General features: G+C 44.1%; 1 protein-coding gene across 7 annotated transcripts in view; it reads left to right on the top strand.

Moving 5' to 3' along the window:
• The window catches only part of RNF38 (ring finger protein 38), a 125,452-nt gene that overhangs the window by 72,849 nt on the left and 32,055 nt on the right, over positions 1–20,548 (top strand). Inside the window, exons 1-2 of one of the 7 annotated variants that reach the window (XM_076362923.1) lie at positions 18,396–20,104; positions 20,204–20,328. The exons of 3 other annotated variants lie outside the window; for them this stretch is intronic. In XM_076362923.1, the coding sequence (XP_076219038.1) occupies positions 20,317–20,328 (12 nt within the window). In that variant the 5' untranslated portion in view covers positions 18,396–20,104; positions 20,204–20,316. Of the gene's footprint in view, positions 1–465; positions 556–1,388; positions 1,561–1,988; positions 2,043–18,395; positions 20,105–20,203; positions 20,329–20,548 lie in introns of those variants that run through there. 3 more of the 7 variants (XM_076362925.1, XM_076362924.1, XM_076362927.1) reach the window with 3 other exon arrangements.

Genomic DNA, 20,548 nt, shown 5'->3' with positions numbered 1-20,548 from the left:
TTCATTTCATTTCACATCTGGCAGCTGCAAGGATATAATTTACTGATTTTAAACCACTTTCATGTCTGGTGAATTGTCTCCTTCACAGCATTAATTCTTTATAACTACAGCAGATGGTTTATTTTGTTTTCTTGGATCGGGTTTGGAGAAACTTTAATTAGACTGAAGTACAGAGAATGGAGGCAGGTTGCAAAGGTGAAAATAGGGTGATGATATCTTATTTAAGGGAGATAGCTTGAGTAGATCAGTTCTCGGATACCTCATTTGTTCCATTTGCTGAGCAGTTCTGCATCAAGAGATAGTCTCCCTGTGGCATTGATAGCAAAAGGCTGATCGTGTTTCTCTGGTGACTCATCAGCAGGTGACGTTGCTCCTGTGGGTCTTGTTGGCTTTTTCTAGTCAGTCTCACCCGCTCCTGCATATCAGGAAAGCAGATGAAAATCCAGGGCCCGTAAGTATGAGCTGAGCAGATTGCAGGTGGCCGCTGTTGAGAGGCTTCATGGCTTTTCTGACGTTTCGTTTTTGAGTGCGGAGTCCCCAGCGTCCCCCGTTCCGGTAAGTAGTCCGCCGGGGGCAGGCACAGCCCGTCCCTCAGGCCTGGTTCCCGCCCCCTCTTCTGTCACGGGTGTTTCCCTCCCGGTGCCTCAGTCCCGTGCTGCCGCGCACGCGCCCAAAGGCTTGCATGGCAGCTGCCTGCTACCGTTTGCTCCGTTTCGTTTCGAGCTGTGGGGAGAGAGCAGCGTCACGGCGGGGAGGCGCCGTCGGAGCGGAAATCCGCCTGGAGGCCCGAAGGCGCGGGCGCTCCCCCCGCTGTGGGGCGGGGGAGAGCACCAAGCTGCGCCGTGCTTTCTGCCTCGCCGCTGCACGGGCAGAGGGCGCGGGGTGGGGTGCGGAGCGATAAACCGAAACTAAACGGGGGCAGGGGACGCGCCGTCGTGCGCCTGCGTACGGGGCTCCGTGCTGGCTGCTGACGGGGAAAGGGGAGCGCGGCTTTCACCCCAGTGCGCAGGCGCCTAAGGTGTTCAGATCGCCCCGCCGCTGCGAGCGCGTGGGTTGGCTGCCTCGCCGCCTCTTCCGGCCGTGGCGGCGACGTACGCGGGCCGGCCTCCCTGCCGCCCCCACGTGCCAGCAACGGACGCCCCGCGTCGCCGTCCCTGGGGCGGGGCTAGCTCCTTCCGCCCCGCCCTTTGCGGGGCTGGGCCGGCTACAGAGTGACGTCACCGGCCCCCGGCGACGGCGGGGCGGTGCGCGCGGCGCCGCAGCGGCCCAGAGGAGCGGAACATGGCGGGCGGCGGCGGTCGCGGGCCGCGGGAGCGAGCGGCAGCGGCGCGGACGCAGAACGGGCGGGGGGCCCGCGGGGGAGTCACCCTGTGATGGGCGGAGGACGCCGGGCCGACGCTCCTGGAAGCGATCGCGCGGGCAGGCGGTGTAGGCCCGGCCCGGGCGGCAGCAGCGGGGCCCCCGGCCGACACGGCAGGAGGCGGCGCGGGAGCCTTGACAGTGACCGCGGGGCGCACGGAGGAGGCGGGGCCGCGGCCCCGCCGTGCCCCGCGGCCGCAGGTACCGGCGTGGGGGACGGCAGGTAGAGGTGGAGGAGGGCGGCGGGCCCCCTCGGGGCGGGGCCTTACCGGTGCTGCCCGGTGCCCCCCCAGCTTATCAGCGTTGAGCCCGACAGCAAAAGTGGGGGGAAGGGGGCGCCCCGGGGCGGCTTCGCGCCGGACCCAGCTCTGTTAGGCCGCCATATGTAAACGGAGAGAGAGAAGGAGACGGCGTGGCCTGGGCGTGAGGTCGCCGCTGGCAAGCCCGGGCGGCCCCATGTGCCTGCATGGAAGCCGTGCTTCCACGTGGGGAGGCCTGCAAGGTGGACGAGAGCTCGGCGAGGTTAATTCGGGCTACATACGCATCTGATCCTGTTAAAATTGCTTTGTCTGCTTTGACAAAAGGTAGAACTGGAACCTAAAAATCAGCTGGCTTCCCAGAACTGAATTGCTGTGTGCTGTCCTCAAGAAGACAAACGGGTTCAATGTGCTGCATGCAAGGAGGTAGCAAGTATTTCTGAAGCACCGAACAGCTGATTGTCCTGCCATTCTTATAGTAAAACGGAGTTTCTAGGTGTCTTTAATCCTGTCAAGTTAGTTGGGAAGAACAACTGTTCAAGGAAGCATTGATGTTAGCAAGCATACGTTTTAGGGCATTTTGTTAGTATTTTTCAGTATATGTGAATTAATGCCTACTGCTGTATAACATGAAGGGGATTTTTTTACACTTAGGCCAGAAAGATGCTTCTTGTTTTCTCAAGAAGTGTATTTTAAAACTGATTATGCATTGAGATGTTTTCTGGAGGCATCCATTTTAAGTTGTAATTGTTTATAGCAAGTAATTTAGTTATTCCTTATGCAGAAGTTCATTGAAGTGTAAGTCATGAGAATGTTTATGAATGTGTAGCATGTGCATTTTGAAACAGATTTTTGAGGGTAGTATTTGGAGCAAATGTATATGTTCTGTTAAGTTCTTCAAATGCATAGTGAGGCAACTGGAATGGTAAGATGAACATGACTGCTAATAGTCTGCCTTATTCAAGTGTTGCTGACTACTTGATTAGGTGTTGCTGATGACGTGCTTGTTCTTAAATGCCATCCACTGAGGCAACTGCTTTGGTTTCAGTTGCTGAATTTATGGTATTTATCCACATCCTGGGGATTTTGTGATTTGCTGGCCCAACAGACTCCTTAACTGCTTCGCAGCGCTACAAGAATGAAAAATACAAACCTTTTTTTCCCTTTAAGGGGGTACTGCAGCAGTGGTATTAGAGACTCACTGTTCTGAGAAAGAGGAAAAAAACTCCATTTGGATACTTATGTGTGCAGTAAGAGAAAGGAGGGTGCAGTTGTTGGAGGATTAAGTATGAGACAGGAGAACAAATAGGTGCTATGGCAGATTTAATGGCTAATGAAAGTTGATAATGTTATTGATCTTCCTTAATGACTGAATGTCTAGGGGGTAAAAAAAAAAACTATGCATACATAGAGTAACAGTGTGAAGAAGGTTTCCAGGGAATTGTTACCAGGAGATCATACATCTTAAAAGTTGTGAGAAAAGAAGTGGTATATAAATAAAAGGGGCTTATAAATCAGGGATCTCAAGATTCTCCTATGTGAACTTACTTTGGCATTCCCTGACTTATAGAGCAGATTAAACTTTATTTGATACACATCTGGTTGACTTTGATTTTTTTAATAAAAGTGTAATAAGTACTAAATTGAAGTTGCAAGTTGATCAGTCCTTGCTTTGCACCTGCAGTGGTGTGGGAGTCAATATATAATTGCTTTTTCTGAAAGATATGGTTTTGGCTTGGAAGTGGACATTGGTGGCATCAGTGCTGTTGTGATTTGTGAAGTTTATGTATCAGCTTATCTAAATACATTTTTTCAATATGGTTTATTGACATAACAGGAGATAATTTATATGGTTTATATGGTTTAAAGTGATATGTTGATGAAGTCAAGTTTTCAAATCTTTACTAAGAAAGTCTTTAAGAATTAAATGGTTTCTATGCAAGCTCTTAGTATAAAAATTTGTGCAGTTAGGAAGACAAGTTACTTCTTCAGGGCTACAACTGAGTTGAAACTTAAATTGTAGTCTTGTTGCATTTCAAAGCTGTTGTATGTGTTTGTCCATGGAAGCTACGTGGGCTAAATTGCTGGTGAATCTAATGGGAATTTGTACAGAGCAAGTCTTAGACTTCTAAAGGTTTTGTCATTTAACCTTTGTATGTAGCTCCACCACCCCCCGCCCCAGAGGGATTTGAAAGGTAGGAGTAAGGGTACAGGCAGGATGTGAAATTTCTTTTTCCCTATTTTGAGTCAGAGAGTTGCTTTGACTGGAGGACTGATTCTTTAAACTTCTGAAAAGATACAGGTTTGACTTAACCAGTTCATGCAGAAATACGGCTTGTGGTTTCCTTTTCTATGTAAGCATCTCTATCAAGTTAAATAATCTAATACGACGTATTTAAATTCTGTTGTGGGCAAAGCTTGCCGAGGTCTCTGATTTAACAGGATGATTTTCTTGGTTTTTACTCTTTAGGTTCACTTAGGAGTGGGTAGGTTCCTCTCTTACTAAGCTCTTGAAAGATCAAGGAAACTTCCTTTGCTTTTTGGTGCCCTCTACTGATGTCTGTTTGTCAGAACATCGAAAGCTAGGGCTTTTTTTGTCTTTTAACAGCAGTAAAATGCTAACAGCAGCAGCTCTTTAAAAATAGTGGGAAGGCAAAAGAAAGAAAGGAAGCCCTTTTGCACCTTAAGCATTTTGCTGATTGCTGTCCAGCAAGTTTGTCTGGATTGCAGTGGAACTGTTCCTCACCTGGTAGAAATATAGTTAAGCAGCATAAATCTGCCTCACCTAGTGTCTTCTATGGGCATTCCAGCTGTAAAAAGACTAGTGCCTTTGCTCTTCCCCTTTCAGAAAAATAGAGACTTTCTCTCTTTCATGTCCACAGTTCCTGGTTCTCAGTGAGCACATTTCAGATTTGCTGTCCTAAAACTTTTTACCTCCTGGTTCAACTTGCAATAACATTGCTTTTTGTATTTCCCACTACAACCTCAGATACTATAAAAAGGTGCGGTGTTTCACATGAGCAGCACTACATATGCTCTATTTTGCTTGCTTTCTGTTTAAGTTGCCCTTTCATCTTCTCAGTCTTGCAATTCTGTTCCTACCCTTGAAATATGTGAGCACCTCTGTCCTAGGCAAACTCAGCAATTACATGAACTCAACCCTATCCTTTCTCCAAAGTCTTTTATCTTAGCCTTGTGGTCTGTCTTTGCCAGCTCTGTTTGTTTCTGACAGAACTGGCCTAATTTTTCTTTCACACTGCAGTAAGAGTAAATGATTTTGTGAGCAGGGATGAGAGCATTCATGGCACAACTTAAGGTGCTGCTGAGCAGATGCTGTGTCTTCATGCAGATGCATGCAGTCTTCATGAAAGCTTTAGGAGATTGTCTTTTCTTTAGACAAAAATTAAGAACTTTTCTTCCTTATTCGGGTTATTTCTTTAGATGATCTGTGTTGGAATTGTTCTTCAAAAATATTCAACATGCCACACCTTTTTTAATGAGCTGTATTTTCAAAATCTGATTCTTAGAAATCAATATCTTGCAAAGATATTTGAAACTATTTTGATGGTAAGTACAGAGGGAGGGCATTTTTGTTTTGGTGTCCTCTATGTCTAAGTCTGTTGGGAAAACATTGGAACTGAATGTAAAACAAGAGGGGAAATGAAGAGATTGGAGACATAAAAGAGTAGGAACAGGTGTTCATTTTAAATAATGTTGTGGAAGGAACTTGTGAAGACGAATAGCAAGGTTCCAAGTGGATGAATATGGATTTGAGAAAAACGTTCAGATGTGAACACAAAGAGCCTGGCAAGACCAATATGCATTTGGTCATTTTGTATGTGAATCTCTACTGAGCATAGGTTGGAGATCATATGTGAAGCTTTCTTCCTCTTTATTCTCAGTTTCCTTATTGTATCAGAGAACAGTCAGAGCACTCTTCCTCAAATTCAAATACAGAGACCTAGTACACTGTATTCTCTGGCTCTGCTTTCAATATGTGGATGTTTACATATATCTGTAGTTGAAATGTGACTTAACAGTTCATAGCCGTGATGGTGACTTTGTTCAGCGTAGGGCAGAGCTTGTGACTGTATAAAAAAAGTACGTATCTCACTGAATTTCTTGCATGCTTTAAATTCTTATGTCTTTTTTTCTCCTTAGTAAACATGTGGCATGAGGTTTGAGAAGTCAGCAAACCATGCTTATTTGTGTGCATTTGGGGAAGTGAGGCTTTTTTTCCTTCACATATAATCTGATACGTGGTTTGTTTGGTTTTTTTTAACAAAACTTACTCTGACTTTGCATGAGAATAATCCTATTTTCTAAAGTAAATTAAAAGATCTACACAAGTATAAGTTGTTTCTTGAAACTGAGGACCTGCAATGTTTTTTCATATTTGTCTTTTAGGTTAACTTAGCAGAAAGTATCAATTCTTTCTTGGTTTTGCTGTCTCCCATAATTTGTCAGTTACGTTAAGAGAACTGAGTTCTCTACCCATTACATCCCATTATAAGGATTATATACATGTCTAGATGGCTTCTTTTAGATGACAGCCTCCCAATATGTGTATTTTGTAGGGGCAGAGGAACCAGCCGCTGTTGCAGCAGTTAATATGTTCACAGGGCCTGTGGTGAGTCTGATGCATGCAAAAATGAAGTTCTACAAGCTACTGAGGGCAAAAGGTGTGTTCAAATCCCAACTAATAGAGAAGAACAATTTTTTTTTCCAAAGCTTTTTAAAACAACTCTATTAACTTATACAAGCTGTTAGTAAAAATGAAATGGCCCATGTAGGTTTAAAACAAGTACTCTGTAATATGTAATGCATAGCCTAAATATGATGAGCTTTAAAAAGAATCATAGAATCATTTAAGACCCTTAAGATCGAGTCCAACCGTTAACCGAACACTACCAAGTCCACCACTAAACCGTGTCCCTAAGCACCACATCTACACGTCTTTTAAATACCTCCAGGGATGGGGACTCAACCACTTCCCTGGGCAGCCTGTTCCAATGCTTGACAACCCTTTCGGTGAAGAAATATTTCCTAATATCCAATCTAAACCTCCCCTGGTGCAACTTGAGGCCATTTCCTCTCGTCCTATCGCTTGTTACATGGGAAAAGAGACCAACATTCACCTCGCTACCTCCTTTCAGGTAGTTGTAGAGAGTGATAAGGTCTCCCCTCAGCCTCCTTTTCTTCAGGCTAAACAACCCCAGTTCCCTCAGCCACTCCTCATAGGACTTGTGCTCTAGATCCTTCACCAGCTTCATTGCTCTTCTTTGGACACACTCCAGCACCTCAATGTCTTTCTTGTAGTGAGCGGCCCAAAACCGAACGCGGTATTCGAGGTGCAGCCTCACCAGTGCTGAGTACAGGGGCACAATCACTTCCCTACTCCTGCTGGCCACCCAGGTGCTATTGGCCTTCTTGGCCACCCTGGGCACACTGCTGGCTCATATTCAGCCGGCTGTTGACCAACACCCCCAGGTCCTTTTCTGCCAGGCAGCTTTCCAGCCACTCTTCCCCAAGCCTGTAGCGCTGCATGGGGTTGTTGTGACCCAAGTGCAGGTCCCGGCACTTGGCCTTGTTGAATCTCATACAGTTGGCCTCGGCCCATCGATCCAGCCTGTCCAGATCCCTCTGTTACCCTCAAGCAGATCAACACTCCCGCCCAACTTGGTGTCATCTGCAAACTTACTGAGGGTGCACTCGATGCCCCCGTCCAGATCATTGGCAAAGATACTAAACAGAACTGGCCCCCAGTACTGAGCCCTGAACACCACTTGTGACCAGCCACCAACTGGATTTAACTCCATTCACCACCACTCTTTGGCCTGGCCATCCAGCCAGTTTTTTACCCAGTGAAGAGTACACCCATCCAAGCCACGAGCAGCCAGTTTCTCCAGGAGAATGCTGTGGGAAACAGCGTCAAAGGCTTTACTGAAGTCCAGGTAAACAGCCACTTAAATGGAATCCTAGATTTGTACTATCGTTAAGTTCTGCAGTGTATAAACACTTAGTGTTCTGCAGTGTAAATCAATCCATTTTATAAAGAAATTGATTAATAAGATGCCAGCCATAACATTATGCTCAGTAGGCCTACCATTGTGTTCAGCCATTTGTAGGTGATACAAAGAGTTTACTTGTCCTAAACTGTATGAATGACGAAGTAAAGCCTTTGTATTTGTTTCAGCTGTGAAAATTTCCTTTTATGTGGGAAATGGCCTGGAAGAAGGAAAGAACAAATTAAGTATCAGAAATGGGAGAAGCAGAGAACTGAAATACAGGGTCAGAGGAGCCCTGACACTTTGGTGTTGAAGACTGCCATGACAGTTACATACTACAACTGTTGCAGTTGTACTGTGTGCCATTTGGGACGTGTTTTCCCCCAGCGTTCTGTGGGATCTCCCCAGAGAAAAAGGAAATTGAAAAAGGTAGAACCTGGAGTGCCTTATTCTTAGACTTAAATGTCTCAGCCCTCTTTGAATTTTCAGGCCTGTGTTTAAATACAACTCTTAAGTTTTATGACAACTTTTTTTTGCACTAATACCATTGTGTGTATATTGCAGTATATTGAAGAACATTCTATATTTATATGACAGTTTGGTTGTACCAATTAGGTAGGTAGGTTGTTTTGTGGATTCATTGTGTAGTTTCTAAAATGGATTAAGGCTTCAAATTTCTAGCAATATGGAGAGACTGGAAAAATGTAGAGAGTAAACTGTGGTACATTCCTGAAGAAATTAGATCCTGACTTTCCTCAGTTTCTGAGAACACGTAATACTGCATTATACACAGACATTTTTAACGGTATGGTGTGCTGAGCAGAGACATACATCTTTTGCTAACACAGCTCAGTGTTGTGATGACAAGCAAAGCCAGTGAAGGCAGCCAAATGTGAATATGCTCTACCACAATAGGTGTTCAGGTATTATGCCAGTAGTCCTTCTCCTAGGAACAAATTTCTAGTGCTGGCTTGCCTTTGTGCCCGTTGTGGTAAGGACCTCAATTACAATAGTGTAAGTAACATTTATATCAGTGTAAATGTTATCTCTTTGGGGGCCGAAGTTTGGGGAGGGTTGATTTAAATCATCTGTGTTAATTGCTGGTTAAAATGTATTCTTCTGTCAAAAATCGGTTCATGTCTCTGTACATACTAGTTCAGGTGCTTAGGTAGCAAGCAGTATGCCTCAGTTCGGTGTTTGGATGTTCTTTAACACTTTGTCAACAAATATGGTCAGCTTAACATTAATTTACCTGAATCAGAAGTTTGTGTCTTCAGTGCTGAAATACTAGCTTGTCCGTTTACCTATATTGTTTCATACATGTGTGTGTATGCTTGTGTACATATATATATAGTTTAATGTGTGGAAAAATTCTTTAAGTGGACAGTCATTTGTTTTATAATTGTCTTAATTACTCTGTCTCTGTTGATGTACCTGTATGCTAGTTTCACATGCCTAAATGAAAAAGTCAGTAATGAATACATACTGTACATTCAAACTATACGTAGAGAAGACTTTGGTATGAAGACAACTTTGAACCAGACTTCTTTTCAGACACCTTGTCCCATCAGCTAAAAGAATAGAATTATTTTTAAAATTGAAAACTTGATCTTTTTTAAATGCGGCTATATCTGAACACCATGTCTTGATTTCACCACTTTCCTCTTGCCCTGGCATCATTGTATCAATTTCAGTATATCTTATGATTTCTTTATAGTAATGAACATATTTTAATGGTACACATGCAAAGTTTAATGTGTTTCAGCCTTGTATGTAGGGAAATTGTCCCTCTTTCTGTAGCTACAAATTTGTGATTTTAATTAAAACTTACATTCTGTTTTATTTACATACCAAAATAGAAGTTCAGGACTCTCTCTATGCTAAGTTGCTGTTAGCACCGTGTTACGACCCAGACCGGGTACCTCAGGGGGTTGTAGTGGTTTTGTGATTCCCTTGGGCTAAATTAAGGTGAAACAACACCAGACGATCGATTAAACGTTTTATTTATGGTAGAAGCAACCTGAACTTGGAAAGCGTAATAATGGCAGGTGGCGTGGGTTCTATTGAGACATTTATAAGAAGAAAAGGAAAGAGAGGAAAAGAAGAAAAAAAAGGGGGGGGGGGGGGGGAGAGTTCACCACCCTTGGATCCCGCGATAACGACTGCAGACGCGTCGGTCCTCCGGCGGTGGGCGCGCACGTGGCGGCTTGTAGTGGCGCCTTTTATAGTCTAGTCCCCGCCTCTCGGCCGCGCCAGTCACGCCCCTCGGGGAGTTACGTAACTCCTGATCTCCTGCGCAGGCGCCACCGTGGGGGTGGTCGCGAGAGGGTCTTTTGGGTGGTCGTGAGCCCCTTCCTCAAATGAACTCTGTATGACCTCTGGCCATATGTGGTGCGTCGTCCTGCCGGGCCTATCAGCACACGGAACTGCGCACCCTCCGGCACGCCCTCCGCGTCCCGTGCCTCTCACCTGCGGCCCTCTGTTGCCACGCGGACCGCAACCTGCTTTGCCACAATGCTTGAGACATTAACTCCTTGAGAGTCTCACACACCGTCTCCTGAAATGGCATTTTCTGTATTGTGTTACATGGTGTTGATGTCAAAACATGGATCCTTTAACTCAGATCTTGGTAGGCAATTTTACTCTTCCTCCCACTCCATCAACCCCGGTGACAGGCACTGTGGCTACTCCAGTCCCCGGCAACAGGCACAGTGGGATGGGGGAGAGAATTGGGGGGGGGGGGGGGACGGGGGACAAAAAAAAAGTAGAATTCGTGGGTTGAGCTGAAGACAGTTTAATAGGACAGAAAAGGAAGGCAAAATAATAATGTTAAAAATACACAAAGCAAGTGATGCACAATGCAATTGCTCACCACCCACCAAACGATGCCCAGCCAGTTCCCAAGCAGTGGTCACTGCTCCCCAGCTAAGTCCCCCCAGTTTATATACTGAGCATGACGTCACATGGTATGGAATACCCCTCTGGCCAGTTTGGGTCAGCTGTCCTGGCTGTGCCCCCTCACAGCTTCTCGCAGGGCATGAGAAGCTGAAGAGTCCTTGACTGGTGTAAGCACTACTTAGCAACAACTAAAACATCAGTGTGTTATCAACATTATTCTCATGCTAAATCCAAAACACAGCACTGTACCAGCTACTGGGAAGAAAATTAACTCTATCCCAGCCGAAACCAGGACAACATTGACCAATGCGACTAAACCGACAAAATTCTTTGGGCAAACCCAATTACACTGGCAAAAGATGCTTATTGCTGATGCTTATTCTGTCAGCTAAAGTTCCTCTAAAGAGCTTTTGCCAGTAAAAGCTGTGTGTCATGACAGTATGATTGTGCTGGCAAATCTTTGTACATTGACAAGTCCTTTGTCATGCACCCCTGTGTCCAACTGGATAATCTTTGTTTATTTTGCCTTGGAAAAAGCACAGCAGTTAGGATTGGAAATAGTCCATCTCTCCATAAAATCTGTAACTTTTTTGCCACTTGTGGCACAGGGCCCTTTATTTATTGCACATATTTGCTTCTTTTTAGTAGCTCCTTTCTAGATTTATTTAGAGCTAGAATTTTAAAAGTATATTTAAAGGAAATGTCAAGCTTTATGTATAAACCCCAAGAGCTTTTCGTCTATCAGTGTACAAGTTAACATGATCACACTGTTCTCCTCCTGTTTCTTTTTTCCCCACTGTAATGAACAAAATGTAGGTGGGGATCCCTCAGGGGCGAGGCACAACACTCAGCAAGTGAAAGCTTTGGCTTTAATGAAAGCGTAGCTTTACCACAGTGGGAGCCCCGCGACACCAATGCTAATCAAATGGGGACCCAATGCAGTGGAGCCCTGCTCAGGAGTCACCACAGGGGTGGATAATAAACCTTGTGCTGATTAACATATCATACATATGCAGTGTCCTGTTTTGCTCATTAGCAAACACACTGATGTAGTGCAGGTGCTGTTGTCTGAATCCCGAGATTTCAGCTGGCCGCTATCGTTGGCATCCATGCAAAAGTAGGTGCAGATGAGGAGGAAAGTGAGCTACCCCAGGTTACCGTAACAACGAGATAAGACATGCTTGGGACTCTACATACTCAGATGGGATGGGAAGAAGCGAACTGTCTCAGGTTACCATAACAACAAGATAAGATGTGCTCGGGACTCTGCATACTCGGATGGGGGAGGTGAACTATCCTGGTTTACTGTAACAAAGTCTTCTCGCACCCTACACCCACTCTTCTCATTTTTGTTAAATATTCTTGTTTAGGGCAAGGGGTGAGTGGCTGTTGGTTTTTTCCATATTCTCCTTAGTTTTAGCGTTTTCAGAGGTAGTCTTCATCTCACTCTTCCTGGACTGTAGTATCTGACAGTACCCTTATAATTTTCTGTGTACCATTAGTGGAAGAGTTGTGTTATTTTTGCAAGGGTATGTGGAAGGACAGAGCATCAGCTCATGTAAGTGTGTCTGGCCAAGGAACTTTAACGTGCCAAAAGGGGAGAATAAGAAAAGGGGAAATAGATAGGAACATTCTGAAACACAAACCTGACCAACAAAAAGTAACGGAAGCAGTAAGAAGGACCAAATCTGGTCAGTCACTAATTGATGAGGGTATGTGGAATGTGGGAATGTTTATTTCAGTGAGATTATTTGATTGAAGACCTTGTCAAATAGGATGATAAGGAAAAGGGGGAAGCCATAAAATAAATACAGAGAGACACAAACCTGCCAGACAAACTTAATGGAGACAAAGACAAGAAACAAACCTGGTCAGTAACACTAACTGATAGGCTCTCAGGAAACTGCATGCAAACAAGGACTTTGTGACTGATAAGATTGCAAACCTGAGGGTCCAGGATGTTGGAGGGGATCAGTGGGACTATGCCAGCTGAGGAGGCAATGTGAAGAGGAAGGGAGTCAGGGAGAGACAAAATGGGGCCAGACAGAAAAGGGGCCAATTGTGTAAATTGTGGCCAGTCTTTACAGTTGTCTGGCCGAGCCCTATGCCTGATCACTGCAGTCTGTCCTATTTTATTAGATCTTTTCTTCACTCTCTTTCTGTGTAATCTCACTCTCTATCCCATGTGTGTGAGTACTGCAGGGACTAAGTGAGACCAGCTTGAGTGGAGACTAGGCCAGCAACTGGAGTCTCACTGGAGGTGTAGGCACCACCAGGTCTGCGGTGCCAGCAATGGGAGCAATTGGGGTTTCGGTGTCAGGAGTTGGAGGGGCTGTAGCTCTCTGGATTATCGTGTTGGTTTCCTACAGACTTTATATCCATAGTGCCAGCAACTGGGGGGACTGGTGTGAGTGGACTTGGGTGCCAGCTACTGGAGTCAGACCAGGGATGTGGGCACCCCTGGCCTATGTTAGTTACTGGAGCAAGTGGGGTCTAAGTACCAGTTACTGGGGTGGCTGATTGTCTTGGCTGCCAGCGCCTGGAGCAGGAACAGTGTGTGTCCCCAAAGCCAGCTATTAGGGGGACCAGGGTGAGTGAGGGTCTCCGCGTCAGTGGCAGGAGCTGGACCGCAGGTCACAGCCCGTGTGCTTGGTGCCATCTGCTGGAGGGGAGTGCGTGTCTGTATTCCCCAAACTTGCTGTGCGTAGTGGGCAGTGGCGGGTGTTTGTATTTGCTGGCCATCTTCAAACTGGACCAGTTGAGGGGCTTTGGGACCAGTCTGGAGTGTCAGGCAGGCCGAGGGTCCATGCTGGTATTTTGGAGGACCTGTGAATGTGACATGCCTGTGGGACAAGTGTGTGAGTGCTGTGTGTCTGCAGTGAGCACCAAGCTGGACCACCCGGTGAGTCAGGGACCCATGGGGCAGGTAAGGGGGCCTGAGATTGGGGCAGGGATGCTGGGTGGGCAAAGGCGCCATGGTGGTACTTGGGATATCCATGAGCGTGCGTGTGCCTGTGAACCTGGAGAGTGTTGTGTATGTGCTGCTCTAGTGACCTGCTGTCTCTGCCAGCCCATGAGGAGGAGGGGACTTGGCTGTCCGTGCTTGTGTTTATGTGAGTCCCGTATGCGGGCGCTATTGAAGGCAGCGCCTTGTCTGTGGCAGTGCGTGTGACCAGCCGTGTCAATGCCCTGTGTGTGCTATGTCTCTGGGATACATGCTCAGTTTTACTACCAGTTGAACCTGCAAACTGGTTACTACTGGTTGAATGTGCAAACAGGAAAGCAGCAACTGTGACCCTCAGCCTCAGATGGAGACACCACCACCACTTCGCTCCCTGAGCACACTGGACTGGGCAGGAGGAATTCCTGGGCCCAGAGGACATGCCCACTCCTCACATAACATCCCTTAAGTTTCTTTTCCTTGTCGTTCCAAGAGGAGATTTGCTTCTTTTATTGCTTTGGCATCTGATGTTTATATTCACAGTCTCCAGTATGCAGGGGATCAAGAGCTCTGTCACCATGGTGAAAAATCATGAGATGTGTTAGCATAGTGATGACTTGTCAATACACTGGAACAGGAAGTAGTATAAATAGCTAGTCATGTTACTCATTTTTAACTACAAGTACCTTTCTCCAAAGTACTTCCTTAGGCTAAAGATAGATAAAGATCAAACCATATTTCTTACACAGTTAATGTGGACCAAACATGGAAAGGAAATACTATTTTGGGAGTGGACAGAGGAAGCGAAATGCTCTTTGGAAGTGCATTTGAGGGAACTGATAATTTTGGTATTAATCAGGCTGATGGCTTAGCTCTGGAAATTACATACTTGGCAGTGTTTCCGTGAAAGTGTTTTAACGAAAATTTGCTTGCAGATCTAGGTAGCTGGCTTTTGTAAATGGTTGGCAGAGTGCTGGCAAGGACTGGGGAAAACAGACCTAAGACTAATTTATCTTTCTAAGGGAATATACTTTGTCTTTGGTGCCTGGCAGCACATAGAGAAAGATAGTGTAATTAATGCTTCAGCTTTTGTGGCCTATGTTGTCCTTCATTTGCTATCACATTAAACCTAACTGTTTCATGCATTAAAGGTGGATGAAATGCAATTGTAGGTAGATAAGAACAGTCTTCTAGTAAGTACCCCAGTCACACACAGAAGCCGACAGATAAAACGCTATTTCCCTGGTCATAATAGTAAGTATTACATTTTATCATTAATGTAAAAATTGAAAAGTAGAGAATGTTTTGATACAGTTTTCTGCTTCTCTTGTGGGCTTCAATTCTGAATGCAGGAAAATTGTAGATTTCTAAAGCAAAGCTCTGCTTGCTTGGAAGATTACAGTTCTTGTTTAATATTGCCAGGGTGTAATACCAGTGTGCTAGCATTCATTTTTCAAAGATCTGTTTTCATGAGGTGGTGCATGTCTGTCTTAGATTGTTTTTATACAACTGTTCCTTTGCATCTTCCAAATAAATGGTTTTGTTATGAAGCTTGCTTCCTCAAAAAATTTACACCTTTATTATTCACAACTTTTTAATGTAGAAACATCTGTGGACATCGTTGTACACTTACTCTTCTCAGGGCTAATATAGGTAATTGATAAAAACAGTCCATCACATCACCCTACATGTACCTATGTACCCTGTGACATGCTTCAGGGCCTGAGATAATGAAAGCTGAAAGTTTGATGTAGTCAGTTACTGTAGTGGTTGTGGCTGTCAAAATATCTGAGTAGGTAATAATTGTTACAGTTTATTGCATTGGTTATAGCGTATTAGTGAACTAACAGTCCATGAAAATGTTCTGTGTAAACTGCTTCTGAGTGATATTTTAGGTAAGATTTTGAGAACAATAGTGTTTTTACATGTTTACTGAAATGCAGATGTGGGATATTTGTTGCATTTACTTTATCTGTTGATTTTATCATTGCTTTTTAAAAAGAGGTAAAAAAAAAATCTGTGTTTTGGTTTTTGGTAGCTTAAAAGATGCTTGGAAATTCTAGACAAATACAGAAAATCCTCTCAGTCTGTGAGGTAAGTTTTATGAAGAGGACTTTAACAGGAGAATTAATGTGCAATAATTCTGTGGAAATACACTGCTGTCGTTCTTGCAGCAGAAATAAAACATGTTTGGAAACCAGTGTTCTTTGCAGCTTGATTTGTGCTTCCACTTCTCTGATATGCAGACTACAGTAAAGACCAGAGCTCTGTCTCTAATACCTATCCTGGATTAGTTTATAGTTGCATGTACATTTTTGTAATTGGTCAGTAAGCATATGTTTATTACAGTATGTAACAGTTGAGTTTTTTCTACCTTTTCCTCAGTGGAAATAACACGTCTCTTTCCCCTTTACCAGATACTAACTTTTTGTCCTAAAAGGTGTCAGAATAGAATTTTTTTTTAGACATTGACCAATTTCTGTTGGAGCTAGTTGACGGGTTCATAAAGTTTTGCGAGGGACAAACTGGTGAAGAGATGACATCTTTAATATTTCTTTATTGTTGAGAGTAATGACAGATTAGGTGAATAGTTAGACATTGGAAAAAAACACATTACCCAGGACATGCTGTGGTGCAGAGACACCTGATGACAAAGAATCTCAACTACACTGCACAGTGCACTTCCAAGAGCAACAGGTTAGTTAAATACAGCTCTGCACTAAACCGGCTTGTAAACTCTACCTTGTAATGCCATACCTAAGTTAAACTTCTGCCTCTGCTGCTTTCTGGGGATGAGATGGAAGACGACAATAATGCTTACAAGACCATCTGGGCCTCGATGACTCCAACCAGTCACATAAGTGACTTTCTTTGTCTTGGTTTTAGGATCATGGGACACAGCTCTTTCAGAGCTTACTAGACCTGAGCTATATAATATACTTTAAATGAGCTTAGTCCTGGCCTATGAATAAGCCACTGCATTTGGACACAACTGGTCTGTTCAGCCCAAGAATTTACTATTATTGTAGGTATGATCAGAGTATTAGGAATGTTGGAATGTAAATCAGATCCCTGTTGTTGGAGTGTATAGATCTTTTGCAAGTACAATATGCAAAATCCTTCATTTACTAGCCCATCAGATGCCCATAGTTAAGTTTGAAAATGCTTATAAACTTTCGTGTTTACCAGTTTGTATCATGGGAAGAATCATTGCCTTTTTAGTAGGCATTCATTAAGAGGAAGTATGTAGCTGCAGATTTCCAGTCAGCGTGGTAGGGTTATATAGGCTATACCCATCAGATTGTACTTATTGTGTAAAACCTTCTAAGGAAAAGGCTATGCTTGAAAATACTCTTCAAGTATTAGATTACTTTTAAAATAAAGGTCTTCATGGGCTGCAGGATAGATGTAGTTTATGCCCTAAATTTGAGATTGAGGATATGGAGTAATTTCTTGTACTTCCCAGGACCATAAAGTGAGAATATGCAGAGGGTTGGAGAGGAGAGTGATTTTCAAATATTGGCAGCAATTGCTTTGGTAATAATTCCCTTCTGTGATGGTTGATCATCTATATGTGTGTGTGCAATCTTTATAATTTGACTGGAAAAGGAGAATGGAAAAGAAACACCTCAAGGGATGTTGTCTTGGTGAAAATATCTAGTCTTTCCCAAATTAAGTGGAACAGCATTTAGGTAAAACATATAAAAAATTGCTACAAGAAACATATACAGAAGTATAACAAACAATTTTATTTTTTTTAGTAGTATGTTTCCTTTAAAGGATGTTTTACAAATCGGTATACTCTTTAATCACCTTTGTTATCATAGAATCATAGAATCATTAAGGTTGGAAAAGACCTCTAAGATCATCGAGTCCAACCATCAACCCAACACCACCATGCCCACTAAACCATGTCCCTAAGCGCCTCATCTACACGTCTTTTAAATACCTCCAGGGATGGGGACTCAACCACTTCCCTGGGCAGCCTGTTCCAATGTTTAACCACTCCTTCAGTAAAGACATTTTTCCTCACGTCCAATCTAAACCTCCCCTGGCACAACTTGAGGCCATTTCCTCTCGTCCTATCGCTTGTTACTTGGGAGAAGAGACCAACACCCACCTCGCTACAACCTCCTTTCAGGTAGTTGTAGAGAGCGATGAGGTCTCCCCTGAGCCTCTTTTTCTCCAGGCTAAACAACCCCAGTTCCCTCAGCCGCTCCTCATAAGACTTGTTCTCCAGACCCCTCACCAGCCTCGTTGCCCTTCTCTGGACACGCTCTAACACCTCAACGTCCTTCATGTAGTGAGGGGCCCAAAACTGAACACAGTATTCGAGGTGCGGCCTTACCAGTGCTGAGTACAGGGGCACGATCACTTCCCTACTCCTGCTGGCCACACTATTTCTGATACAGGCCAGGATGCCATTGGCCTTCTTGGCTGCCTGGGCACACTGCCGGCTCATGTTCAGCCGGCTGTCGACCAACACCCCCAGGTCCTTTTCTGCTGGGCAGCTTTCCAGCCACTCTTCCCCAAGCCTGTAGCGCTGCATGGGGTTGTTGTGGCCGAAGTGCAGGACCCGGCACTTGGCCTTGTTGAATCTCATAGAGTTGGCCTCGGCCCATCGATCCAGCCTGTCCAGGTCCCTCTGCAGAGCCTTCCTACCCTCGAGCAGATCAACACTCCCGCCCAACTTTGGTGTTGTCTGCAAACTTACTGAGGGTGCACTTGATCCCCTCATCCAGATCATTGATAAAGATATTGAACAAGACCGGCCCCAAAACTGAGCCCTGGGGAACACCGCTCATGACCAGCCGCCAACTGGATTTAACTCCATTAACCACAACTCTCTGGGCCCGACCGTCCAGCCAGTTTTTCACCCAGCACAGAGTACACCTGTCTAAGCCGTGAGCCGCCAGCTTCTCTAGGAGAATGCTGTGGGAGACGGTGTCAAAGGCCTTGCTGAAGTCCAGGTAGACCACATCCACAGCCTTTCCCTCCTCCACTAGGCGGGTCACCTGGTCATAGAAGGAGATCAGGTTGGTCAAGCAGGACCTGCCTCTCATGAATCCATGCTGGCTGGGCCTGATCCACTGGTTGTCCCACTCATGCCTTGTGAGCGCCCTCAAGATGAACTGCTCCATCATCTTCCCCGGCACCGAGATCAGGCTGACAGGCCTGTAGTTCCCCGGATCCTCCTTCCAGCCCTTCTTGTAGATGGGCGTTGTTACCATTACACTGTGAGAGTTTATAGGGTACACAGATAAGAATGGGGCAAAACTGTACTGGGATGTCTGTGAAATGCCGACTTTTAGAGATGGGGTCATAGGTTTTAGTTTCGTGACATAAGTTCCTTCTTTTACTAGTAGCAATCTGATGCCTTTGTCCTGATATTGTTGCCTTTAAAAATGAAGTAAGCTATTTCTGTGTTCATCATGCTCTTTTTGTTGAATTAATACTTAAAATAAGGTGCTTTTACCTTGCTAGTTAAAAGCTAGATACAATGTTCTTGATAGCTGCCATTCTATTCTTTTTGCCTGTTGGGCAGGAGAAAAATACAGCATAATGGCCGTAAAAAGCAGCAGTAGTCCCAGATAATGTTTTGAATATTAGCAAGATCGAACTAGAGTGATTTGGGGAGCTACCATCATTGCTGAAAGTATCATATTTCACAAATAAACTATTGAACTTAATGACTAATAATAATGCAGATTGCAAAATTATACTGGCAATATCTAGTTATTCCACATGCTTGTTGAAAATTACATGAAAACATAAATTATACAGGATATGTGTCTGTCATTAGCTCCCTGTACTTTCCCATGTGCTGGTATACCTTGCTATAATCATCACATGAGAATCAGTTTCGTAATAAAAACTACGATAAAACACCAAGTCTTCTTAGAGTTTAGGTTTGTGTTGGGTTTTTTTATGACATCTGTTTGCAAATAAGTTTGGCTGAGCTTCAGGTTACTTCCTTTTCAGTACAGAGAAAGACATAATTACATTTTAAATCTATACTTCTGTGTAGTTCCAAAAATTATTTTATCTCTATTTTCTTTCTAATAGGAAACAATTTTCAGTGAAAATACAATTGCTTAATGCAGAGAGCAATTAGCACTTCTTATGGAGTTTGAAATAGCTGTGTGAGTTAGTAATTTGGAGGCTAACAACTTAGCAGTTTGCATCTCCACTGTCTTTGAAGTGCTGCACTCCATATACAAAAGGAAAAATAATCAAAGAACTGTTTTTTCAAAGTAGACCATTTTCTACAGGGCAGGGTATATTAGTGTTAATGCTTGGGCAAGGTGCCAGATTTAAATTAAGGCAGTAGCAGTGGGAGATCCCCAGCCAAATGCATGTATAGAATATAGCAGGACAGTAGTGGTTATTTTGTTATTTCAGTGTTTTGTTTTCTGCCAGCTTCACTAAACTTAGTGTTTCCTGCTTCCATTTGACTTTTCCTTTTGCACTCCCAAGACCCCAGCATACCTTATTTACCTGTGTTTTTATTACCTGTGTTTCTCTTTGAACAGACTTCAGTCATCACGATGTAAAAAATTCTCCCATCCTGAAAGCTCTGAGTTGGGCCACAAATCATCCTTCTTTCTAACTCATTCTATCACAACAGCAAAACAGATTAAGTAAGCACTCTGAATGGCAGAACAAATGTAGCACAGTTTCTTTATGATTTGTCCTTTGGCAGGGTTCTCTGAAGTCTAACATAATACATCTTTTCACAGAAGCTTTGCTCTCAAGGCACTTCTCAGGTATCTCTTCCAGTGTTTTTGGTGTTGAGCTCCTGAGAGCAGGCAGCATTCTGGAAGAGTCACCCTCTGCCTGGACATCTACTTTCATGAACCTTCAGGTTGATACCTGTCTTTTGACCTATTTTTCTTTATAAAATTCAACTGCAGTTGGTTAAGGAGTTCAAAAGAGATTGAGCAACAAGCAGATACAAGCATTATCAGCCTGTTTCCCTAAGGAAACCATGCTGATAGTTCTACATCTAACAGAAGTAGAATTAAAAATGGACACCCCCATTTACTTTATATTTATGCTTTTGTTGGGTTTTTTTGTTTTTGACC

This window comes from Aptenodytes patagonicus, chromosome Z (assembly GCF_965638725.1).
Source record: "Aptenodytes patagonicus chromosome Z, bAptPat1.pri.cur, whole genome shotgun sequence".
Classification (NCBI taxonomy): domain Eukaryota; kingdom Metazoa; phylum Chordata; class Aves; order Sphenisciformes; family Spheniscidae; genus Aptenodytes; species Aptenodytes patagonicus.
The sequence above is the reverse complement of the archived record's forward strand: the minus strand, read 5'-3'. Positions and strand labels throughout refer to the sequence as shown.